This window comes from Contarinia nasturtii, unplaced genomic scaffold (assembly GCF_009176525.2).
Source record: "Contarinia nasturtii isolate CC-2019 unplaced genomic scaffold, AAFC_CNas_1.1 Cnas_scaffold_630, whole genome shotgun sequence".
Lineage (NCBI taxonomy): Eukaryota > Metazoa > Arthropoda > Insecta > Diptera > Cecidomyiidae > Contarinia > Contarinia nasturtii.
The window spans coordinates 428,147-453,905 of record NW_022197981.1 but is presented as its reverse complement, the minus strand read 5'-3'; the positions used below and the strand labels follow the sequence as shown (position 1 = coordinate 453,905).

General features: G+C 32.6%; 4 protein-coding genes across 19 annotated transcripts in view; 3 read left to right on the top strand and 1 right to left on the bottom strand.

Moving 5' to 3' along the window:
- Nucleotides 1–3,675, top strand: part of LOC116340205 (kalirin) — a 33,724-nt gene extending 30,049 nt beyond the window's left edge. For 5 of the 8 annotated variants that reach the window (XM_031766543.1, XM_031766542.1, XM_031766539.1 and 2 more), the window contains 6 exons: nt 666–1,077; nt 1,415–1,524; nt 1,710–2,731; nt 2,836–3,112; nt 3,202–3,456; nt 3,535–3,675. In XM_031766543.1, coding sequence (XP_031622403.1) covers nt 666–1,077; nt 1,415–1,524; nt 1,710–2,731; nt 2,836–3,112; nt 3,202–3,456; nt 3,535–3,639 — 2,181 coding nt within the window. In that variant the 3' untranslated portion in view covers nt 3,640–3,675. Of the gene's footprint in view, nt 1–665; nt 1,078–1,414; nt 1,530–1,709; nt 2,732–2,835; nt 3,113–3,201; nt 3,457–3,534 lie in introns of those variants that run through there. The other 3 variants (XM_031766545.1, XM_031766546.1, XM_031766547.1) reach the window with 3 other exon arrangements.
- Nucleotides 3,676–4,346: 671 nt separating this feature from the next.
- On the top strand, nt 4,347–6,681 carry LOC116340071 (2-hydroxyacyl-CoA lyase 1). Its single transcript, XM_031766257.1, has 6 exons — nt 4,347–4,545; nt 4,635–5,058; nt 5,137–5,540; nt 5,610–5,975; nt 6,035–6,270; nt 6,341–6,681. The coding sequence occupies exons 1-6, from the start codon at nt 4,495–4,497 to the stop codon at nt 6,558–6,560; spliced, it is 1,701 nt and encodes a 566-aa protein (XP_031622117.1). The 5' UTR covers nt 4,347–4,494; the 3' UTR covers nt 6,561–6,681.
- Nucleotides 6,682–6,762: 81 nt separating this feature from the next.
- Nucleotides 6,763–15,732, top strand: LOC116340072 (sprouty-related, EVH1 domain-containing protein 2). Of its 2 annotated transcripts, none has more exons than XM_031766259.1 (9): nt 6,763–7,432; nt 10,936–11,113; nt 11,196–11,331; nt 11,495–11,574; nt 11,644–11,704; nt 11,825–11,874; nt 11,960–12,234; nt 12,313–12,516; nt 12,603–15,732. In XM_031766259.1, the coding sequence occupies exons 1-9, from the start codon at nt 7,413–7,415 to the stop codon at nt 12,727–12,729; spliced, it is 1,131 nt and encodes a 376-aa protein (XP_031622119.1). In that variant the 5' UTR covers nt 6,763–7,412; the 3' UTR covers nt 12,730–15,732. The 2 variants fall into 2 exon arrangements, with proteins under 2 accessions (XP_031622119.1, XP_031622118.1); XM_031766258.1 differs by having other exon boundaries at nt 11,196–11,364.
- Nucleotides 15,733–16,156: 424 nt separating this feature from the next.
- On the bottom strand, nt 16,157–25,574 carry LOC116340083 (putative uncharacterized protein DDB_G0282133). 8 transcript variants are annotated; one of them, XM_031766290.1, is made up of 16 exons: nt 25,256–25,459; nt 24,255–24,421; nt 23,305–23,608; nt 22,999–23,099; nt 22,820–22,843; nt 22,149–22,307; nt 20,375–22,034; nt 20,197–20,281; nt 19,997–20,125; nt 19,001–19,913; nt 18,613–18,928; nt 18,418–18,545; nt 18,131–18,148; nt 17,298–17,627; nt 17,036–17,194; nt 16,157–16,773 (listed from the first exon to the last, which is right to left on the bottom strand). In XM_031766290.1, the coding sequence occupies exons 3-16, from the start codon at nt 23,396–23,398 to the stop codon at nt 16,276–16,278; spliced, it is 4,614 nt and encodes a 1,537-aa protein (XP_031622150.1). In that variant the 5' UTR covers nt 23,399–23,608; nt 24,255–24,421; nt 25,256–25,459; the 3' UTR covers nt 16,157–16,275. The 8 variants fall into 8 exon arrangements, with proteins under 8 accessions (XP_031622150.1, XP_031622149.1, XP_031622151.1 ...); XM_031766289.1 differs by having other exon boundaries at nt 24,282–24,421; XM_031766291.1 differs by having other exon boundaries at nt 24,374–24,421.
- Nucleotides 25,575–25,759: the final 185 nt, after the last annotated feature.

Genomic DNA, 25,759 nt, shown 5'->3' with positions numbered 1-25,759 from the left:
TCATTACTAAACAAGACTTCATGTGCGCTTAGTATCGGAATGGAAATAATTGAAATGTTAGAAAGAAAAAGAATAAATCTACCTTCTTCGAAGAAAAACATATCTGCATTTTTACAAAAAAGTGATTTAGCTGTCGAATTTTAACGTCAAAATCAAAATAGAATAATCTAAAAACTAATATTTGAAGGTATTTATGGAAGAGCAACGAAATAAACTACTGTAAATGCTATAAAGTTCAATCAAAATAAATATTGCTGCAAGTCATGTTTCAGCTAAGCGTGCATTGGGGTATTATGAGTCCTTCTGGGCATTGTTAACATTTTTTGGGTTTTTTTCATCACATGTACCCGCTTGCCTCCAACAAAAATAATTTTACATGAAACTCGATCATCAGTTCGCAATTGGCTTATGAGAATCATCATCGCTTAATTAACTGTTTTTCGTCCAAAACTCCAACAAACAGAATAAACTTGTATATCACGAAAAAGCTTAATTTCACAAATATTTTTTTATGTACGATCTAACCAGATTTTAAATTAACGATTCCATGATTAAAACTTCAAACCAGCAGAAAACTGAATCACTCATCATAATTTTACGAAACATTTTGTTTTTGTGGCGACAACATAATTGGTTGTCTTTTTCTTTCACAACAACGAATTTAGAAACTCTCACTACCACTTAAACTTCAATCGTACGACGTGTGCGCACCGCATAATCATGCTAGTATGGTGTCAAAACCGAATTCATCGAAACGTACGCTGCACATCCTTGATAGCATCCAAAGTATATTCCAATCGAATAATCACAATCAAAGTGATCGTCAAAACCACAACCATGACAAAAAGCACAAACATAATCAAACCATTGATAATTCAAATGATGATAGAAAAAGTGCAAAATACGTAAGCCATAAACCAAAAGACCATCAAAAATTACAAAAGGAGTCAATTGAATGTGGCCACGTGAAAACGGAAAGTTCAAACATACATCCAACCGATTTGAAAACTCATCCAGCCACATATAGTAAAATGGAAAATGTTACACGAATTTTAATCAATTCGTCAAACCCGAGAGGTAAATATATGAACATAGAAAATGACACGAGCTATTTGCCACATAAAAATCAATTGATATTTGCATACATGCATACTTTGAGCATGCGATTTTATGCATCGAAACTATCGAAACCGTCTGCAGAAGATGGAATCGATGTTCACGAATAGTATTGACTCATTAAATAAATTATCGTCATTTTCTTATAGCGTTAAATTCATGCAGGCTTTTGATTCCTCGTTCCATTTCTTGTTTGAATACTGTTTTTTTTTTTGTTCGGACTTGTTAGAGCATATAATTTAAATTGGATTTTTTTTAAACACGTTTAAAATGAAACTTATAATTGCTTTAAAAATAGTTGATAGCTTTGGTGAACGGCATGAATTAAGTATGTTTCTCGAGGATGTTGGGCAGAATGAAATAAAACCACAACATCGCCGATGGTCTGAGTATAAGAGTTTGAATTTGGTATGGTATAGTAGTGTTTTTGTTATTTATTATATTGTTTGATTTACTTTCTGTACCCTGTAAATTCGTATGAAATTCCCATTCTCTAACACAACCATTTGTTTGCAATTACATTTTTTTTTTTGATTTTATTTTTTATTCTGCATTTCATTATTATTTCTCGTCTTCAATTCCATTTTATTCAGATAATTCCAGAAAAAACAATTGATTTTCATAGCCGAAGGCCGCACACAACATCACCTTCAATTCAACACTACAGTTTAACTAATTTAAATTTTGATTTTAATCAATCGTTAACAATGGGACACGAAAGTGACATAAGCAATAGTAATAATGTATCACCCGAAATAATATCACGCACCAAAGATAAAATGGCACAAGCCGGTCAATCAATTGTCCTAAGTTGTCACATTCGAAATGGAATGAATGCAAAAACTGTTTGGCGTAAGATGGAACCAGATTCAAAGATTATAACAAATTCGTCGATAAAATATCAGACAACATTCTCAAGTTCGGGTGAGGCACGATTGCATATCAATAAAGTTGAGCCAAAAGATAGTGGTGTTTACATTTTGACCGCTTCAAATCCGTTTGGTGTCATTCAATGTGCAATCGGTCTTACCGTTGTAATGTCAACCGTTGACACAGTTGACAATGAAGATGAATGCCATTGCAAAGATGTTTATGTTGAAATTGTAAATCCGACATCGGTTCGAGTTAGTTGGGACTTTTCATCATCAACAACAAATAGTTATATTATCGAATATTGCCGAACTGGCACCAATAATTGGATTATAAAAGATGATAAACCCGTACGGGCACGATATATTTTGAGCGGATTGACACCGGGTGAAAGTTATACATTCCGTTTACTTTGTCCAAATACAAATGTTACAAGTTTACCAAGTGCATCGATCACAATGCCGCTCAGTGAACAGCATATGTGGCAACAGCAACAATTTAATAATCGATACACTTCGCTATCAGAGCTAGGACGTGGGCGTTTTTCAATTGTTCGCCTTGCAACCGATTCGGTAACCGAACAAAAGGTTGCGCTCAAACAAATTTCACGAAAACATCAAGATTTGACCATAACACAAGAGGAATATAAATTGCTTGCATCGTCATCACATCCAAATATTGTTCGTGGACTGGCATTGTTTGAGAATGCACCGCTTCAAGGAATCGATACTATCGTTATGGAACTGTATGTGCATTTTCTATTTCTTTTATCATCTTTCAAATCGAAGTTTCTATCTATAGCTTTGTTTTTTTTTCTTCTCTTCTTCTTTCTTTCTTTCAATTGCGCAGTGTTCAAGGTCCGATGCTATTCAATTACATATGTCAAATGGACACATATACTGAAGCGGTCGTAGTGCATTATATGCTACAATTGTCAGATGCCTTAAATTGGCTGCATAAACGTAACCTAGCCCACTTGGATATAAAACCAGAAAACATATATGTTGTGCAACAACAACAATTGAAACTGATTGATTTCGGTGAAACATTTGGCACTCTGAATCGTAACACAATTCTACCTCCATCGAATTTAGAATTTTCTGCACCAGAAATGGTGATGGGACAGGTAACTGAATTTTGTATTCTATTCGAAAGCAAAAAATGTTGACATCACATGTAAATAAAAAAATTACGTATAATATTAACTTTAAATAGGCAACTGGAACATATACAGACGTTTGGTGCTTTGGTATTTTATTGTATGTATTTCTGAGCGGAGTGTCGCCTTTTTTGGACGATTCAGTTGAAGAAACGACGGAAAATATCCTGAAGTGTGATTTCTCATTCCCCGATGAATATTTCTATGAAATTTCAAACGATGCAAAAAATCTTCTGCGACGGTTATTATTACTACAGAGTAGTGCACGAGCAACAATAAGCGAATGTCAATCTTGTCCATGGTTCTTACAGGTAAATCAACACATTTCTTTAAATAAAAAACAACCCTTTTTACAAGTATTAATTTTGTTTTTGTGAATTTCTTTACAGGAACCAGCAAACAAACCAATTTCAACAGTTAAATTGGAAAACTTTAACCAAAGAAGAATGCGAAGTTCAGTTTCTTTGATTCAAACGAACTTAAAAAAAACGTAGCAAACAACGAAGAAATTAAATATTGTATAATTGTACGCTGAATGAAATATTTTATAATTTTAAGAAAAAATAAAATAGAAATTAATAAAATCTTAGAAAATTTCTTTCATAAATTGGCTGCATCAAATACATCACCATTTGGTGCTGCGTTTATAAATTTGGTAAGATTTCGGTGTTCTCAGTTTGATTTTTCAACATATTTACTTTTAAATAATTGAAGATTCTTGATACTTGAGCTCTAGCTCGGTGCAGTTGCATTAAATATGAAGAAATTCTAAAATATCACGAAATACATAGGCCGATTGTCAGCCTGACGTACAAAATCATACATGAATTTTTATTATGAAAGTTTTTTTCTTCACATTATCTAAATTTGAATTATCTGTCGATTCTTATACGAGTAGCCAACAAAGAAATGTCTGGATTTTGTAACATTTTTGAAGGCCATTTTCAGAGCCGAATTACGAACGAACAATTGAATGAAAAATAAATAAAAATAAAAACCCAATCGATTTTAAAAGTGGAAAAAATTCCAAAGAACAACAACTCTTAGGTAAATAACGAAGTAAATGTTCAAAAAATGCAAATTTGTTTTAAGTACGAATGTCTTAAATCCAAAGATTGTCATGTACTTTACGTAAATGACATTAAACTGCAAGCGTACTCAAATTCGATTATCTGGATAGCAATTTGGAGATAGCAATGTTGTGCAATATAAAGTGTTTGTCAAAGGTCAAGTACGTATTCGATTCGGTTTCAGTGTTGTTTGAAAGCATCGCAATATTTTAATAATAATCAGTTGCGCATTTTATTTTTAATAATTTTTCCACAAATATTTCCAAATAATTCTGTAAAATGAGTACTATTGATTCAATAACATTGATTGCTGAGTCACTAAAACGACAGGTAAAGGAAAACAATGGATTATTATTGTTATTATTTGTTACTCGTTTGTTGATTAAATTCTTACTGTTAAATGTAATGTCTTTTTAAAGGGCATCGAATATGTTTTCGGCATTATTGGCATTCCGATCGTGGAACTATCGATGGCTATGCAAGCAGCCGGTTTAAAATACATTGGCATGAGAAATGAACAGTCTGCATGTTATGCGGCACAGGCAATTGGCTATTTAACAAAGAAGCCCGGTGTATGTCTTGTTGTACCAGGACCTGGTTTGTTGCATTGTACTGGCGGTATGGCCAACGCGCAAGTCAATTGTTGGCCTTTGATTGTGATTGCCGGTTCGACATTCCAAGATCATGAAGGAATTGGCGGTTTTCAAGAATATCCTCAAGTCGATGCAGTGCGAATTTACTGCAAATATGCAGTTCGACCACCAACTGTTGCATCAATACCAAGTCATATTGAGAAGGCAGTTCGTTCGGCAACATATGGAAGACCGGGCGTGTCATACCTTGGTTCGAACGAATTTCCAATTGAATTTTACATTTTTAGTACGCAAATGAAGCTTATTGTTAATATATTTATTTTCATAGATTTTCCGGGCAATGTTCTTAAAGCTTCGATTCAAACTGATGCCATTATCGAAAATTATACACATCCAAATCCACCTTTATGTTTTCCAAACGGTGAAGATGTGAGGAAAGCATCAAAATTACTAAAATTGGCAAAACGGCCATTGGTAATTATTGGAAAAGGTTCTGCATATGCACGAGCCGAACATTCAATTCGCCAACTAATTCAACGCACAAATTTCCCAATATTACCAACGCCGATGGGAAAAGGCGTCGTACCAGATGATTGCGATCAGAGTGTTAAAAATGCACGAACGCTGGCCTTACAAAAAGCCGATGTCATTCTTTTACTTGGTGCACGTTTGAATTGGATTTTACATTTTGGTCGACCACCACGATATGCTGCCGACGTTAAAGTTATTCAAGTAATAATCGATGCGGTTTTACGTATTTACACCTTTTTTACACAACATGAATTGTTCATTTGAATTTAGGTTGACATTTGCCCAGAAGAATTACACAATAGTATAAGAGGTGCGGTGGGCATACAATCGGATATTCTACCATTTACGGATCAATTGCTTAAAGAAATGGGAAATTATCGTATGGACATGAAGTCAGATTGGTGGAAAGTCTTAAAGCAGAAATGCGATATAAATAGTAGAACAGTAAATGAGATGGCGATAAGTACCAGTGTGCCATTGAACTATTATTCCGTATTTCATCATGTGCAAGAAATTATACCAAAAGATGCGATTATAGTGAGTGAAGGTGCCAACACAATGGATATCGGTCGATCGATGCTAAATAATGTGTTACCACGACATCGTTTGGATGCCGGAACCTTTGGAACCATGGGCGTAAGCTGCTTCTTTATTATGCTTCTTTCTGTCATAAAATTAATGATGGTTTGTTCTAGGTTGGTCCAGGATTCGCTATAGCCGCAGCACTTTATTGTCGTGATAATTTCCCACAAAAGCGGGTGATATGTGTTGAAGGCGACAGTGCCTTTGGTTTTTCTGGCTTAGAAGTGGAGACAATGTATCGATATAAGCTACCCGTTGTCATTATTATTGTGAATAATAGCGGCATTTACAGTGGTCTTGATGCCGATACTTACAAAGATATTCGTAGTGATGGAGATTTGACACAAAAGTACGCATATTTTATTTATTTATTCACGTTCACAAATCAAACGGACCTAACTGAATATTTGTCATTTTAGCACGCCACCAAGTGCATTAACAGTTGAAACTCGTTACGACGCAATACTTGGTATGTTTGGTGATTCGGGATATTTTGTTAGAACCATTACCGAGCTTCGTCAGTCATTAAATGATGCTCTCAAAATAAAAGATCGTCCCACAATTCTAAATGTAATTATTGGACCCATGTCTGAACGTAAGCAGCAGTCTTTTAATTGGCTCACGGAATCAAAATTATAAATATTTTTTTATATATATGAATTTAAAAATGTATAACATATAGCATATTATAATAGAAAAAAACATATACAGAAGCATATCGAACACGAAATAAAGTACATGGTTTTTGGAAATACTTAAACTTCAACACTTAAATTTATTTAAAGTACTGCTTTTGAACCTAATCGTACTTGACGCATATGAGAGCAGTAAACCAAAAGAATTCATTCAATTCACATTTAAGACTCATGACGAATAGTTGTGGATGGCGTGTGTGTGTGTTTTGGGTGAACCGTGATTGCAATAGAAAAAAAAACGTGAAAATTTATGCATTTTCAATGACAAAATGAAGCAAATTCTGAAATAAAACTATCACTTTGATATGATTCGATAGCAAAAAAATCCCATAAATTTGCAAACAATAGTAAAAAGTGAAATGTCAAATAAAAAAAGTTGAAACAAAAACTTAATTGATGGAACTTTTTTTTCTATTGTACGATACGTCGATGTAAATTTATTTGTGGTGTGTAAATATCAAACACGAAAAATAAATAAAATAATCAACCAAATGGAAACATTATAAACAAATTTACATATTGAATGTCAATAGTTTAAGATTTTCAACAATTAAATGACCAAAAATCGAAAGCGGGAAATTGTTTTCCAAAAACATTGGATAGACTAAGGCATTTGTGCGTGGACTTCTCTATAAGTGTATTTTAAAAAGAAAGAAAGAAATTATAATCAAATAACCAATTTCGAAATAAAAAAATTCGGGATAACTTTTTGGCTGATGTCTTTATATTTTAAAAATGGTGAAAAAAGTGCTCTCGTCGGGGTATACAATTAGGGCGTTTATTAATATATCAAATCATGACAGAGGAACATGAAGAGTAAGTCACCAACATCGTTCACCCTCAAAATATTCATCTTAGCTATGGTTCATCTTTTCATCAACATGACAATATAAGACAAACCTGTTCGCATACATATATTTAAGCAACATGAATGAATGAATGACTGAACGAATGAATGAATGAATGAATGGTAGCTGGTATGCCGTACAGTGTCATTTAGAAATATTTTTGAATGCCAAGAAAATATGAGAGATTCCAATGCAGGCGCATGAATCGAAAATATTCTTTTTCATTTCAAATCGAAGACGAATTTGACGAATGCCTCACAAATCGAAAAAAGAACAGATTTTTCTACTTTCATGGCATAGTACGATTTAACCATAGCCAAAACAGAATAAAAAAATTCAGAATTTTTTTTTTGTATGATATTTGTCGAAAATAACTCTATTTTTTTTGACAAGAAACTCTATTAATTTAAAAAGATATAAAAAATAATCACGGTGTTAAGTTTCTTCAAAAATTGTATATTTTATCATTTGTAACCGATACTTGAGCGCGATTCTACAAAATTCAAGTTTTATGAATGGCTTAATGGAAAACAACGTCATTCATGATTTTATTCAGATCAAGGTTATGATAGTGAATGAACAATATCATCACCACCAACCACCACCATCATGGTGATGAACTGAGCTGAAGCGAACAAGAGGAACCAATTTGGTTGAAAGTTCTTTTACCAAATAAAAATTTCTTCATTTCAGTAATAATGAATGTTGTAATCGAGAAGTGAAATTCGTTGTTTTTTTCTTCATAATGGACGCTCAAAAGGGATGTTATGTATTCATTTCATTCATAAATTGTATCTATTACCTATGCCAAGAGTCACCAGCGTTCGTAGTGTATATAGACATTTTGCATTTGCGTAAACATTTATAATTATTTTTAATTTCAATTTATATTCGGAATTTATAAACAGAATCGAAATTGAGACAGATAAATGGAAAACAAATACGGGCACTGATCAATTGTAAAAAAAAATCAATATTTTCTGTTGCCATACAAAAAATTGAAACATCATAAGTTGCGTACATTTATGAATCAAAAATAATGCCACCAATTCAATGAATGAATTTGATCAGATGTATTATGTTAACAAACCAAATATCAACAGTATCCATTCATATTTATTTATTTATTTTTCATTCAATGTTACACATACACAGTCCAATGGGATTTTGCCTCCACCTCACAATTTGTGTATGCATAAACATATTTTGGTTTGAAAACTCAAAGAATTCTTGAATATCATTCATTTAATAATAAATTTCATCTAATCAGTAAAAAAAAATTGAATTGAAATATGATAAAATTTCATATTTCATGAAGAAAAAATTGAAGCCAAATGTATGTTTTTATCGTGTCTTTCAAAAAATCATGTCCTCAATAGATGACTTAATCAATTCACTCTGTTCAAGCACATGCCGAGCATGCGGGTCAAAATTTTGAATGAATTCCATCGCATTCATAAAATCCCCATTTTTCCTTGAATAACACAGCATAGAGTAAAAAAGCAACAAGAACATGAATGAAAATCTACATGGAACACGAAGTATTGGGCGTATATGGCTGAAAATAAAAATCATTCACACTGTTTCCACTTTTCGTCGGGATATAGTTTGTTCGTTCGTTCTTCTTCTTCTATTTCCATATAAAGTCAAATATTGAAAGCATTCCCAGCGCACTCATATATAGGCTTGTGTATATGTCCAACAAAAGGCAGCAGCTTTTTCCATTTCCCATTATTCATTCACGAAAATAGGTCATGAGATTTTTCACAGAGAAATACAAATACATTATGAAGCGCATGTTATGTATGAATGAATGAATTTGAACTCATGTAATGTTCATGGTAATATTCAGTACCGTATACCGTACTTTTGGTTATAGTGAGAATTAAGAATGAACCCATACATAACAAGTTCAAAACAGTACCAATATTGTTCAATACAACACACTCCTGATGAATATGTTTTGGATGTCTTCACTTTCACATATATATAGATCTGTTTGCGTGTTTGCCTCAAAAAAGCTCAACAGCGTCTAAAAATAGAACTGAATGTGTTACTCTCAATTCATAAGACTTTGAAAACCTTTTTCTTTCTTCTTCAATGATATCAAGCACTTCATAGGTTTGCAGGAGTTCCAACCATTTCGAAATACGTCACAGGTCTTATATATTTATCATATAACTGTTATCCAAAAATGTTCGTACACTCATACCAAATGCACTCGAGAAAAACGGGAATAATATATAAGCAGTTATATTTTGAAAAAGAACAGGCATCATGGATGCGAACCCAAAGTAAATAGATATTTCATGTATACGTTGACGTTAACCCACTTTTGGTGTGTCCTTTACCTATAGAAACAAAACGGTCGTACATAGAACCATACATTTATATGTTGCTATAATAAATGCATGGAGTGAGAGCCAAAATCCAAAAAATCCTTACCTCATTCATGAAATTTTGTCATTATATACAGTGTGATTCGATTTAATTCATGATTTCGGCTATGTAAATGAAGCCAAGTTTGACTAGCACGTGAAGCTTACGCAAGAAACGACATATACCACCGATAGAAGCCAACTTTTGTGCAGATCTCAACATTTTTTTTTTTCTTCGAAGAATTTCTTTGATGAATTCTCGAAAAAATGTTCACGACTTTTTGTTATCTTCATTATTGGACAAAATAAAGATACAAATATATCAAGAGAAAACATTTAAACAAACATTCGAAATGATTTCAGATATTTCCATATATTCTCTATAAACATCTAAGCTTTTCAATTCATTAAAAGAACCGAAACCATTTGAACATTTTAGAAAATTACATTTAATTGTTTGATTGAATAATCAACTTTATGATTTAATAAATAGCCGTCCGAACAAATTTGAAGTTCTTCTAGTACAAAGACGTACCAAATTTTCATAGAGAAATTGGAAATGGAACACTCTCGTCGATATTTGAAAGTCTTAAAACTCTATTGAAGTATTCGAAAAAGTACTAAATATGCATTTAATCATGTTTATTTTTAAGTATGGGGTAAAGAGGTAATCTGAACAAGGTTTTAGAGCGCTTACCCACATAGATTGGCATTTCTATAGGAATTTGCAAAGAAGATTATGAATTAAGTTGTAGCCAAATAAAGGTTGTAGCTATTGAATGAATCTTTTCATTTGGTATTTCAAAATCCTATTTTATAGCTCAAACTAATAATTATAAGTTCCAGTATCTCTGAAACATATTCCACCTGATTGCGGGCAATAAAGGGACCCATGAAATAAAATGCCATGTATAGATAGAAAATAATTTCTTTTTACTCATATATTTCCAATTCATATGATCTGTGTGTTAAAAGTGCTTTGCACTCGCTTTTAAAAGTGTACTTTGTGAACATGAAATGTAGATATGTCGAACAATTCGTCACATAGTTGAATGATTTGTTTTAAAACTTATGTTTGTTTTGCATATTTTAGTGACTTTCTAGTTAAAGTTCGAGCACAGGTGATGACAAGAGATGAGAGTACGGAGGGCTGGTTACCTTTGGCTGGAGGTGGTTTAGCAAATGTATCGATTCGAAAACGGGCTAGGCTACCTCCTGAAGTTGGCGGCCACGAATATATAATTTATGGGCAGCGAATCTCTGATCAAACCGTAAGTGAAGCGTTAAAATTGAGTTCGTGATGAGATAAAGAGAAACACACATATAATTAACAAAGTTAATTTTTCAAAACAGATAATCTTAAGTTGTGTTATCAATCGAGATCTTCAATATAATAAAGTAATGCCCACTTTTCATCACTGGCGTGCTGGAAAACAACGTAATGGTCTTACATTTCAAACGGCTGCCGACGCAAGAGCATTCGATAAGGGTATTATTCGAGCTTATGATGAACTAATTCATGGTTTGTATTTAAGCTATTAACGCCGCGAAAGTAAAGCAGAATTATTACTTTCACGGTATTAAATGCGGTGCTGGATTCGAATCACATTTTTTTTTTATTTTTCTCTTTACAATGTTTTCATACAAAATAGGCTTGAATATGGTCAACTCATCTCAATGGCCCAAAATCAATAAGTATAACACTCAAATTGATGATGATGATGTGTTTATGGCAAGTGTCATGCAAATATCATGTGAATTTCAAACAATCGATACTAAATTTGTACTGATAATATTTTAGACACTCGAATTACCCCTGGATCCATCGGAATCGAGATCATCCTCTGGAAACGGAAGCCAAGGTAATTAGCTTTGTTTGTGGGCAATTCAAGCTGTTCCATATAATATAACCAGTGTCATGTCTTGTATTGAATCCTTTATTGAGATTTTTTTTTTTCATATTTATTTTGCCGTGGATGCAGCTAGTGGATGCGGTGGCTGCGAACTGAATGTTGATGGTGCAGCAAAACACGTAAGTACATGTTTAAAATAAATTTATTGTATGTAATAAATGTGAGAAATAAATAAATAATTTCATTTATCCAATAAAATGACAGCGGCAACTACCACAACAAATACCTACAAGTCATGCACCGCCTATATCGGGCGAAAATTATTCGTACGTCCAATTAACAGCAGTGCATGAACCAGTGAAAGCATTGTGCGAACATCGACCGGAAGCCATACAATCCGATTTTGATAGTGAGCCGATTAATTTAATTCGTACGGATACAAAACGGGAATCATGTGCTAGTATAAAAAAACCATATTCAACTGATGCTGTTGCACAATCACACAAAGAATTGGTGCACACAAAACGAGTGCGCTGCAGGTACGTTTGAAAAATGTCACATTCATCATTCATATCATATTCAACAATTCGTATTTTATTCAATATGGAATCGTTTAGATACTGCCAAGAATTTTTCACGGAAGAATTTAATCGAAAAGGAGCTTGTGAATTTGCGCCTGATTGCTTTAAGGCTAGTCTCGAATATACAACAGCTATGAAATGTGCCCGATGCATGTTGTACCATTGTATGAGCGACTCAGAAGGTGAAATGCCACAACATCCATGTGAATGTGTACCTGAAGAAAGTGTCTGCTCAAAAAGGTAAACATTTGCATTAGATAGATAATTTTAATTAAATCACCGCATCAATTTAATGATGAATTTTATTGTGTATTTTTTTCTTTCAGATGGATCGGCTTGTTTCTTTTATCGATGATATTTCCTTGTTTGTGTTTGTATCCAGCATGTCATGGTTGTCATAAAATTGGTATATGTTGTGGTATCTGTGGCGGACGACATAGCTCGCAAATGTGATAAATAAGAAATTAAACACATTTCACAATGTATCTGACTGTAATTTTTTCGAACAGTTGATTTGACACAGAGTGCTAGAAAAACCGATAAAATTGAACAAAAATGAGTTCCAAACCGGTCGCCCCAAGAGCACAAATATTACCAAGACGCCTGAACCGCTTCCGTCTGCTCAATAGCACATTTTCATTTTATTTAATTTTTTTTATCTGGCGATCTATTCAAAAAAAATTTGTTTCCTTTCGAAATTGACATAGAAAAGAGCATTGGCAACTGCTTCGAAAAACGGAGAGAAATGATTCCAGTGAAACTTCTCGATAACGAATTTTCAATACGACCGAGAAAAATTCTGCTAAGTACAGTTTTATCTCCTATATTTTGTACCGAAAATTTGAATACAGACTAAATTCAAAATCCGTGAGTTTCCCGTTATTGAGAGATATTAACTGACTGACAGAGTCTTTATTATTAAAATCAGTTGCATGGCATATAAAAGACATAAAAAAAGAACAATGGAAGGGTATATATTTTTTTTTTTTGCTTTTCTGTTCGATTTTTCATAATTTTTTTGGGACATATGTTTGTGTTGCGTATTGGTCAAAAGAGGGTGTACACCAGTACAATATATACATATGTATATTTATGTGCGTATTGGCGTAACATTAATTTCCATCACATTTGAAGAAAAACAAAATAATAATAAATAATGTAAATCCATTGAAATTGTACGAAATCTAAATTAACCGGTTATTTTAAATAAAAATTAGTATCCCAACAAGTGGAGAATTTAACAAAATAAATTTTACTTAAATAGATTTAAAATGTCTTCTTGTTGGTAGCCATAAATGTTGAATTACATCTGTTTTTAAGTAAAACTAAATTCATTTAGTTGCCTGTATCCGAATTTATTGTTTCAGCGTTTATGTTTTCATAATGTACATCAAATGGAATTCATCGGCCGAAACATTTCAAATTATGAATACAAACACGAAACGTGTGTGCATTTTAAGATTTTCAATTTTTCAAATATTTCGATTTCGAATTCTATAAAAAAAAGTATTTGATTGCTTTCAATTTACAAGTGATAGATGATCCATATATATATATTTTGGTGAGTTCACATTTTCAAGCTATTTTCACCTCATTTTTATAAAAGAAAAAATTAAATGGCTCTGTTTACGCTTCCATTTCAAACTCGATGTATATGAGAAACTTCACTGATAACACACAAAAATCGAATCTTCAACTGTACAAAACAATTATTATTCTTAATACGACCAAAAGTTAATCCAAGTACAATAAATTAATCTAAAATGGATTCGGAAAATTCCAAACCAAAAATGTAAAAAAAATATATATGCAAAAATAGAAGATGTTTCAAACCCGTTCATTAACATAACAATCAAAACGAAGTGTTGAGCCAATTATGCGGCTCATACACTTACCTGAATCTCAATATCAATTTCGTTGATGAGCGATTTAAGAATAATTATTTTTTCGACACTCATTGGTTGCTAGACACCTGTAATTAAATTTCACCATATTGGGTGGTGTAATTTCAATGCGTAAAAAATAAATATTACTGCGACTTTTGATTAAATTATGTAAAAAAAAACATATTTGTATAAATGATTAACAAATTGCAATGTGAAATTTTATAATGAGCACTTCCGTCAAGCATAGAAAACTGATTAAGCTAAAAAACTGCCCACCAATTAATACGATTGAAATGAAAATTAGCCCACGCATTTAAGTCTGGTGGGCTAATATAATGTTAGCAATTATGGATTGGAACATCATTTTCACACTGAAAAGTGATCCTTCCTGCAACCAAATCGCTTGAGATTCATCAGAATACTTCAAAGTACAGGGATGTCAAAAAGATTCTTTGCTGGCATATAAGGAGTACACTAGTTTTAAATCGTTCTTGTGCTGTAATTGAAGTCATCATTTCGAAAAACCTGGAAAGTCTTTTTTTTACAAAATCGATTACCATATTTTAATATTTTTCAAAGAACCTTGCCAAATCTATATGGTTGTCTCTGTTATTCCCATAAAAATTCACAGTTGAGTTTGACAGCTGGATAACTTTTTGGCATTGTTCTTTGAATACCAGAAATAGTAGTTAGAAGCCGGCTTTAGTAAGTACAATAGATAAAAGAGTTGAGTCAAGATTTTGTTGGTGACAGTACCGTGCAGCAAATAGTCAATCAGCCTATCATGTGAAGGAATTTCAAGAATTATGACGTATTTTTTTTTGTGGAAAGCCAACCATCAATATACTGCTGTGTTCTTTTTGCTCTAGTCTTCAGTTAATAGTATTGGGATCAGGATACTCATACTACTATTGTTTTATTCATCACATTCCATAAGCTCAAGAAATTCGTGACCAAGAGAAAGTTGTTCATTTGAAAGCACTGTCTGCTGAGCAAGAGTCATCTTTTGAACAGCTCTTTGCACAACTGTATTCGTTTTCGTTATAGTTTGACAATGGAATGCGATGGCGTAAAGTCACCAAGAAGTGATTGAAATCGTTTGGTTTCTATTGCGAAAAATCTCAACACTATTTTGTGTTTTTTCAATTTTTCGACACTGCCACACTACACAACCTACATAAGAGATATCGGTTCAATTGTTTTCTGGCTTCACAATCAAAGGTTCACATTTCAAATACAGCAGAAGAACAAATTTGAAATTAGTGCTCTTTTGACACCCCTGTATACACTTTGAGTTTTCTCAATAATACGTAGACAAAAATCATAAAATATAAATTAAATTTTCCATCGAACAATATCATTAAAAACAATATCTATGCTCGGTGCGCAATTATTCATTGTAAAATTTCGTACTGTCTATTTAAAAGAAGTATCGTATGTTTTTATTTCAAATTTTGCGGACAATTGTTAATGTATTTGTACATACACTACTATCAATTCAGAATCAAATGAAAAAAGATACCCGAATGCAACTATGCAATAAAAATGGTGTGCTTCAGAAAATATATTTATCCAACATCATTTTCTTGATTTTATGAATATATTTTAATTGTAAATAAAATACGTACAAAGAGAAAGAGAATTGTTTGGTTTTAATTATTATGAATTATTTTGCAGAAAATTCCACCGACAAAAAAAGTGTTAAGTTAAAAGTTTTTATTTTGTAATCAGTTATTCTTTTTACATTAAGAATTTTGCTCTAAAACCTAAAATGAATGAAATAACTTATTTAACATAGAACAATCCTGGCGCAATAAATTCAAAAAAAAAAAAAGAAGAATGATTTAATCTATAAATATCACAACGACAAATAAAAAAAGAGACTGCGATTGTTGTACACTCAATTCACTACAACATATATCTTAAAACTCAACTACTCGCTAAATATCATAGTGATAGGTTTTTCGCTGACAGATTAGATACGAACGAAAATGTAATTGTAATGAAAGATGATTTATTTATGCATTTCCAGAAACGCTCAAGGCGCTCCATTTCAATATATGTAAACTTTTTTGTGCAGTGTACACTGTGTTCATTTTGTTTTTGTTTTGTTTTAAACTTCCTTTGCAACTCGAACAATGTTCTCTATTCCCGAGTCTTCGTCGGTGCTATCACTTTGTCGATTGGCCGTTGTTTTGTAATCACATTTTTTATTTGTGTTGATATTAATATCATCGTTGTGGATAGGCGTTTCGTGTGAAACGTTTTTCGTTTCGGTTGTATTGATCAGCAGTAGGCCGTCAGTATTTGTACTGTTATTGAGATGAATTAGTGAACTTTTTCCACCGTCAAAACTGTTTATCGAATCCATTGATCCGGTGCACGATGTTGGTACAATTGAGTCCATTGATTCAGATGCTACAACATTTTCACTGTAATCATTCTGCGAAATGCTTTTACTCGACTCATTTTGGTCATCGGCTGGTGTTGTTGACTGTATCAATTCCTTTTCATTTGCAACTGAGTTGATAGTGTACACATTCAAAGGGAGTCGTAGTGACGATTTGGTATGACACAGGTCTCCAAGCGAAAATGATTCCGATAGATCCCCCTTATGAGAAAAAATACAAAAAAAAAATGTAAAGTTCGTTGCAATCAAATGGACGTCACTCAATTCATTCTGAAAATCAAGACAAAAGAATATGACTACCGAATTCGCATAACTTATCATGAGCTTTTCAATTTGCATTTTTCTTTAAATGACGTTTGTCATTGTATTCAAATGTATTCAAATATATACAAATGCAAATTTCAGCTCAAAATGGCAATGCAATTCCGTGACGAGGATGATTAAACAAAATAATAACTCTTACCGATTCTCCAACACCACTATCAGGCCGATGCATTGAGCTGGGACTTTTAAGCTCTCTACTTTCGTCATTCGTATCGTTTGTTCCGTTATTTCTATCGACATTTGTTGGCCATGAATCCGCTGGATAATTGACATTCATATTTGCATGCTCCTTATCACTCTGTGAATTAAAATTTTTATCGTTAATAATATTGTAGTACAAAAATCCGATGAGGCGGATGACATTTCTAATAATAGTATGATTTAAAATTTGAAGAGCTCACCTGCATCTGTGACCATGAAAATTCTGAGTCGGTTGGCCATGTATGACATTCGGTGCTGGTAAGATGAAATGGTCTCGATGAACTGGATACAGCGAATCCGTCCAGTGCGTTGAAATCAATTTTACCATCGTTTGTTTGATCATCCGATTTATTTTCATATGTACCGTTCATGCTTGAACTGAACGGACTGGAACTAGACAAATATGTTGCCCATCCGGATGGTTCGCTCATTGTTGGCGAAAATGATGCACTCTCTTTGGGATACTCGTAAACTGACTGATAGTTTTGCTTTTTGAAAACGACACTGCGACGGTTCTTCGTACCGGTTCTCTGTTGTATTGGAAAATATTATTTAGAATAATTCAACTGGATTGTTCAGGAATATATTTCAAAATAAAGATACATCATTTGAAACCTAATAGCATTTAAAATAGTCAACATTTCGGAATTTTTTTTTTCTTTCAAAAATATAATTTGCATTCGAAGCCGATTTTAAACATTTATCTGAAGAACCAACTAACTAAAAAAATGATTGCAACAAAATGTTTATTCATTTGAGCAAAGAAAAATTAGCAATTTTATAAATATTTGAACACACACAATATACAATTGTATTTGAAATATTGTTGCATTTTCGTTTTGAAAACAGCTCACAAATATAACCTTTGTCGAAATTATAGACTTTCGGACATTTTCTACCGTTTCTCGTTATTTAATTTTTTGGAAATTATATGTTGTGTGTGTGTTAATAACATATGTTAGCGTAGCAAAATTAAAAATTAGCCTACAAAATTTGCACATTGAGTTGATGAAACGCTTTAAAATTTACTTACGCATGATATTTCCTCTTCCTGATTTTTTATTTTCAAATGCAAACAAAGTGCATTTATTAGTTAAGTTTTTTCATATTTTAAATTTATATCTAAATTCATTCTGAGGAGTTTTTATTTTGATTTGAAGTTAATTTGAGTGCATGTTTTTGGCTTAAAATACATTTGCTCTTGAAATCTACATTTCAGAATAAACATCCAAATATAGATTTTAAGATATTTATATTGTATCGGCCGGTTCACAGTAAAGTGAATTTAGTTGGTATCCACATAAATAGTCATAAACTTACGCTGCTTGATTTATCTGGACTTTTCAAGGCAGATCGCGCTGGTTTTGCGAGATTATCCCATGACGATGGTACCCATTCAGTTTCATTTTCGGAAATGCTGCTTTCATCTAACAGATCATCAGTATCGACTAGAAAAAAAAATCGATATGTATTATTTTAACCGAGCTAAATATTTTATTTGAGAATTGGTCATACTTTTTGTGGTCACCGCAATTAAATCTTCATGACTATTCCAAATATTTTGTGTATTGATTTGTTCATCTGTGCTCAATTCAGTGCTCAACTCCGATTGTTTGGCCAATTCATTCTGTTCGCTATTGTTCTGATTTGTTGATCTTAAATATTCACTAATTTGTGAAGTTCCCTTCGCATACAAAAACTCTTCACTGCTGTTGCTATCTTCAATGTCGCTATCCCAACAATCATTTGTTCCGAATGTTCCTGTCATTTGATGCATTCGATCATCAAATCCAGGGCCCAAAAATCGTATATCGGTTATCGGATGTGCGGCCTACCATATAAATAAATTTCGTTTTTAAAAAATTCGAAATTTTTGTTAAATTATTATTTGTTAAAAAATTACCCAAGGATCTTCTTCACCAGATAACTGTCCCACCGATTCGTGTAAGATATCTGTATGATTTTGTTCTGCGTCTGGCTGTGGTTGGCAGTTAATTTTATCACTCATTTGTTTCATATCAAAAGTTTGGTTGTGATTGTGGTTAATTTTTTCCTCTGGTTTGATTTCCTCCGAATTGACGGCATCCAAATTTGGATTTTTGTTCTCTTTTATATTTTCCAATGCAAATAAATCGAATTTTTTGTCCTTTGTCACACTTTCATCATTATCACTTGAATTTTGCTCGTCGGCAATTTGGCATGTATCTGGCATTTGTGTTTGGTAAATATCGATTGATTTTTGTGACAAATCGTCTCGTTCGACAAATGAATGGGATTCATTATGAGCTCTGATTGCAATAGCATCATTTTCGGACACATCTAATCGATCACTATTTGCGTCATCATTAAAATGTACGGAAATGCACGTTTTTAAATCGTCTAACGTATTTGTAGCATCAATTGTGGCTGATAAATCCGAAGATAACTGTTCAATTGTGTTGATTTCTTCGGAAAATGTTTTTTGTTGTTCCGGTGATAGTAAATCACCGAGATTATTTGTGAGATTCTCAAAATTGAGTTGCAACGAATTTGGCCGAATTTCGGTTGATATTTGATTTTCGTTGAATGTATTGATTTCATTTGGCTTATACTCGATTGGATAGACATGATGGTATGCTTCATTTGTTGGTGTTTTACAAATATCTGGTTGTGGTGTGGTTGGCGTTGCAGCACTTCCCGAACCGGTCAAATTACGTGGTGATAACATATCCTCGCGATCGCCGAGTGTGTCTTCAAAATTGAATAGTGTATCATTTGACGCCATGAGAATTTTTGTTACGCCCATTATCGCTTCGCTCGTTTCGATGCATCCAGTGCTATATTTATTATTATATTATTATTATCAATTAATAATGAACATTTAAATTAAATCATATACAATATGAGCTAATTGTGATACCTAGTGCTGTCTAAACATTTTGTTTCGTTCAACACAAATGTTTTGCACGTTTCGTCTTCACTTTCCTCAAGAATAGGCGATAATTGTTGTTTGTAATTGATATAAACCTCACTTCTTGGATTTTCCGATCTGCAATTTAAACAAATAGCACACATAATCATATCATTTATTTGATTTTAAAGAGAAATCGTACTACTCACTTGTTATGATATTCAATATTGTCACAATCTGGATCAGAGTCACTGACATTGTCTTCGTCATCAGAATATTCAACACTTGGTCGTACTAAATTTATAAACATATGCAATTGCATTCATTTGTTTTAATTATTAATTCGAATCAGTCATAAATTGAATCGGAATTTAATGTGATAACTACCTGAAGATTGTGGCAATACATCGGCCAATTGTTTGCGAAGCGCATCAAAAGTTAGGCTCAGCAACTCTGGATTCTCTTCGACCGATTCACTATCCTCGTCGGTGCCATCATAGTTTGAATAGTCAGCATCGTTTATATTGAATGTATCATCGGTTTGCGGTTGATGTAAGAACCATGAGTTTTTCGAAATTGTTAATGAGTTTGGTGCTGGCAATTCATCATCCTTATCGTGTGACTTGATCGATTTTTTGTTCATGCTTTTTGATACAAGTTGATCCCACGTTTCGCCAACGTAGTTCAATTCAATCGGTGTGTTCATTGGTGTTATCGTTGTTAAATCATCCGAATTAACTTCTTCTTTATCAATTTTAATAATTGTTGGCACTTCGAGCTGTGGCTTGCATTCACCACTTTCAATATTGAATGTTTCTTGTAAATCTGGTTGATTTGTGGCTATAAATGTTTTATCATCATCCTTAATGTAAGTTGTTGCCAATTGAGTATCATTTGGTTGTACTTCAAATGTTGCATAACCGATTTGTGTCTGAGATGCTTGTAGTGGCTCAATACCATCATTGTCCAGTGCACTTTCATTCACTTCGTCTAATGTTTGAAATAAATTCGTTCGAAATTCATTCTTTTCACGTTGACAATTGATAAATGTTTTATGGCACGGTGTACTAGCTTCCAATTTACCAACAACAAATGTTTCTTCCATCGAATCATTTAAGCCATAGTCCATTTCATTCATTTGTTTGGCATCAATTAACTCATTCTCACTCATATTCTTACACTCACTCAGTATCTCTTCCGTCGGATGGGTCATCAATGACATTTTTTCCATGCATTCATCCAACACACTATCAACTAATTCTTTTGCTACTTCATAAACATCTTCACGACTATGTTGATTGTTTCGATTATCGCAGATGATTTCCGCATTCAAATCAGCATCGATTTTGTTAAAACTATCTTTGGCGTTCACCGTTCTATTCATATCAATTATTTCTGACTCATTTTCGCTTTCATCTGATGATGAAGTGTCGTCTTGGTAGTCAGAAAAAATTGATTCACCACCCGAAATTGCAAAATCAAGTGCACGTAATGCTTCTTCAACGCTAACCGCATCATCTTCGCTTAAATTAATTTCCGTATTTGATCGACTATTTTGATCGGAAGTCACATTTGGGCAAGCCAATTTGGGATTTTGAATCTTAATGTCCGGTGTATTTGCACGATATGGTGTATCATGTGCTGGTGTTTGTGGTTCCGAATCATCTTCGAGGTCAATGTAATTATTTAACGATTCACTTACAGTCAGCGGTTCGTCGAGACAATATTCACTGAATTCATTTAATTGACAATATGAATTGTAATTACTACCGCTGGCAATGTTGCTATCATATTCAGATGCAGTTAGCATTGGCATAGACTGTTCAATTATGACGGATGTTGCATTCACACTATTACCACTGTCACCATTTACATCAACTAAGTTACGATCGATTGCATGCGGCAATGGATCAATCGTATTATTTATTTCGTTTCGATTTGGTATATAGTCAACAGCATTATTATTCTGGATATTTTCCATATCGACCACGGAAATTGGACCATTATTATTTTGATTGTTTTCAAACTCATTGAATGTGCGATTCATCTGGAAATAGATGGATTTTATATTCATTTAACACATTTTTTTTATTGTGGCTCATACGTTAATTATTGCAATTATTAAATATATATTTGCCATTTTTTTGGAATTGAAACCTACCTGATTTTGATTAACAATATTCGATAAAATTCGATTTTCTGAATTGTTGAGGGCACTATTCGGCGTATGACCAGCATTCAATGGTGAAATGGCACGGAATATCGGAAATTCAGAAACTGAATTCGATTGGTCGGCGATAGTATTCTCGTTTTCAAATTCCTATGAGTAATATAATAATTGAGAGTATTAATAGAAATGGCAATTCAAAATCGTACGAATCACGACCTAAATGAATACTCGATAGTCAAAGGTCTACTAAAAATCTACCATTAAAAAAATAACTATATAAAATTAATAGTTTGAAGCGCTCTGAAGCACTTTTAATCACAACAATATTTATTCCGGCGATAGATTACGACATCATTGCGCTCGCTTGAGCTTTCACTAAAGCATTTATGAGTGGAAATAGTGCGGAACAAAAGAAGAAGAAAATATAAAAAAAAAGAGCTAAGCGATTGTCAACCGAAAGATACAAATATTTTCCATTCATCATGCAAATAATATGGAAGCGGTTGTCTACGATTGGAAGCTGTTCGAAATACAAAAATATTTATGCCTACGAAAAATATCTATGTGCTTTCAATAAACCCAAATACAATTCAACTTAAGCGTTTTGCGAGAAAGTTATATTGAAAATTGTTTAAGTGAATTGATTTTAATAATGTGTGTACCTTCCTGTCCTTAATTTGGCTAGGCTAAATGGTTTTTTTTTTTTATCGGCGAACAGGGAAAAATATAAAACAAATTGATTAGAATTGTGGATAGTTCTCAATATATTCGCGGTATTGAAGCATATATGTATTCCCGTGTTTAATTAATATCAAATGTGATGGCCGATATGAAATCTCACCTCAAATCCACTTTTATTTCGATGACAGCATGTACAAGCCAATATTGTGATGCTGAAACATGTAATTGCCAATAATCCAATCATCACTGCGCTTGCATGATCTGAAACAAAATTAATAATAATAATAATATTATGCAAAAACAAAGAACATTTTATGCAATTCAATTTAAATCAAATTAGCTCGTTAGCTGAAACCATAATTGTATGAGACATCGACCATGAAAATTACGGTTTTGGACACTAACAACAACAACAACAAAAATAAACAAAACAAAAATGCACAATATTGTATAATTAATGACTCACCCATTGATGGAACATTAATGGGCATTGCTGAACAAGCCGTTACAATAGCAAATATACTTGCAATTGAATAAACAAGCTGATTTATGGTCTTCATTTTAGATTTGATTCAATTTAACTATTGACGATTAACGTGTATGCAACGTCGAAACGAACGGATATACGGGGTGATGTCGGTGTTGATGATGCAGTTTAAAAGACGGTTTTATGCTCCGGTTTTGTGTGTATCGTATTTATGATTCACACATTTTACATTTCAAATTAACCCCTTAATTGTTTAACGCTTAAAATTTCTTCGTTATTTTTCCTTTTTTAAAATAAAAAAAAAATCAATTTCACAATTTTATTATGGTGCGCAGGCTCACGTGCCTGAAATTCAATTTAATTGTTCATATTGTATGTACGCGATTAGCCAAATGTTTTACGTTGCAAACAAGAATAAATTGTTTCTAATTAGGCCACTGTATATTTCTAGAGGATCATTTAATTTTATTAAACTATTTGACATTTTACACAAACTAAGATATTGCATTCAATTTACGCGGCAAATATTTTCATAAGCATATCAATATATATAGATTATATGTATATATTGATCAAAAAAAAATTCCTTTGAATAAATCGATAATATTGTAATCAAGTAATAGGTCGAGTTCTTAATATCAGTTTTTTGTTGTGTAAATTTTCACTTTTATTTTATTTGCTCAATGCACTGTATTCGGGAATTTGTTTTTTTTTATCTAACACTGTAGATTTGTTACTCTTAAGCAATTTTCTAAGGGAAGTGTAGCAATCATGGATGTTGTTTTTTTAAACTAGATTTTTTTTATACATTTATCATGAAAATAAAATGTCGTGCGCATAAAATTCAGTGCTATATATACACGGTACTAAAATTGCTAAGTATCAGTTATAAATTTGGATGAAAAAAATGGCCCATTCATTGATTTTACAATGTGTATTAAATTCACTGTTTGAACCTATGAATCGATTTGCATTTGAAGTTTCATGCGGATGCTAGCACGGTGTGCTTGAAATCGACTGAAGTCACACAATTGCACTACACTTGAACCTCGTTGTAAATGAAGTTTAACATATGAAGTGTGAATGGCGCCGAACACTGAAATTGAAAATGATTTAAAAAATATATATATTGTCAAATAAGTAGTTTATTTCGTATTGTATGAGTAGACTAGATCAGAAAGGTGATATATGAAATGTCCTTGTTTATTATATGCATCGTCGTTTACTTTCATCTGTAGCTTTTTTGGATTGTATATAGAACTACATTTCGGTGTGTCACATTTGTAAATGTGATAAATTGTATTTTCTTTGTATTTTGGTCTATTTTTTTAGTTCATTTGTTTACTATAATTACATTGCAAACATATTTTAATGTTTAATTAATTCATAAAAGAGAAATGAATTATGATGTGACGATTTATACAGGTTTTTTTTAAATCATTGGTTGACACTGCAACTAGTTTCTTAGTTTCTTACTATATAATAGCGTCTTGTATATGTATTTTTTTTTTTTTTTTGAAGAAATTACTATACTCAATTATCACTTGGAAGATCTGACTCTATTTTCAATACTCTAACAATTGAATCAAAATAAAATCATGAATTTCGTTACGAGATCAGAACGAACATTCAATGTTTGCGTTCTATATAATAGTTTTTGACACAATTGACTCAATCACTCATACATACAAACAAACAAAATGAGACACTTGCACGCAATCAGATTCACTAAAAAAACACACAAACGATATTTTTATTTTAAAAAAATTCTTGTTTTCATTATGTTCTTGAATGCTGACACTATTATTGATAGATTTTTTTTCTTCAAATAAACGTTTTTTCACATTAATAAATTCCCTTCGTTTTCATCGTCCGAAAAAATTGGTTCGCTGCATAAAAATAGTACGATGCAATTTTAAGAAAAAACTACCTATTATTGAGTTTTCAGCGGTTGATTTTTATTTATCGATTTTCAATATGCTAATCGGCCACACATTCTTTGGCCTAGAGATCTACAATTTTGGTTCCAATGTCTCGACCAACACAATTTTAGACTTTTCCATTTTTTTTTTTTGCTTCGTTTCTTGTATGTTGTGTGTGTCGTCTAGTATTAAGCAAGACATCAAAAATAACACTGTTACCGATTCGCTGTATATATTATTGCTAACACTGTATGGTGTAAATGTTTGCGTGCACTTCATACATATTGAAATAAGTCCATTTACACTGCAAATACTGGCACCGAATGTCCGAAAGAGCAAAAAATAAATAGCCGCGCATATCTTGACACATTCCGTTGCTATTAGTAGCTGTCATTTTGCTTTACTTTTCTTCCCTTTGCTTTCTTTTTATGCATTCAATGTGCGTGAACACGACTAACCAGGGTTGCGTTCACTGAATCACATCTATGTCTAAGTACAGTCAATTCAATGAA

Coding starts and splice junctions, on each gene's coding strand:
- LOC116340071 (XM_031766257.1), top strand. CDS start 4,495: ATGAGTACTATTGATTCAATAACATTGATTGCTGAGTCACTAAAACGA. Junction 5,976..6,034: donor GAACCTTTGGAACCATGGGC/GTAAGCTGCTTC, acceptor GGTTTGTTCTAG/GTTGGTCCAGGATTCGCTAT. Junction 6,271..6,340: donor GATGGAGATTTGACACAAAA/GTACGCATATTT, acceptor TTGTCATTTTAG/CACGCCACCAAGTGCATTAA.
- LOC116340072 (XM_031766258.1), top strand. CDS start 7,413: ATGACAGAGGAACATGAAGA. Junction 11,575..11,643: donor ATGATGATGATGTGTTTATG/GCAAGTGTCATG, acceptor ATAATATTTTAG/ACACTCGAATTACCCCTGGA. Junction 11,705..11,824: donor CTCTGGAAACGGAAGCCAAG/GTAATTAGCTTT, acceptor CCGTGGATGCAG/CTAGTGGATGCGGTGGCTGC.
- LOC116340083 (XM_031766294.1), bottom strand. CDS start 23,398: ATGAAGACCATAAATCAGCTTGTTTATTCAATTGCAAGTATATTTGCT. Junction 22,308..22,819: donor GCCAAATTAAGGACAGGAAG/GTACACACATTA, acceptor TATTACTCATAG/GAATTTGAAAACGAGAATAC. Junction 22,035..22,148: donor ATATTGTTAATCAAAATCAG/GTAGGTTTCAAT, acceptor ATCTATTTCCAG/ATGAATCGCACATTCAATGA.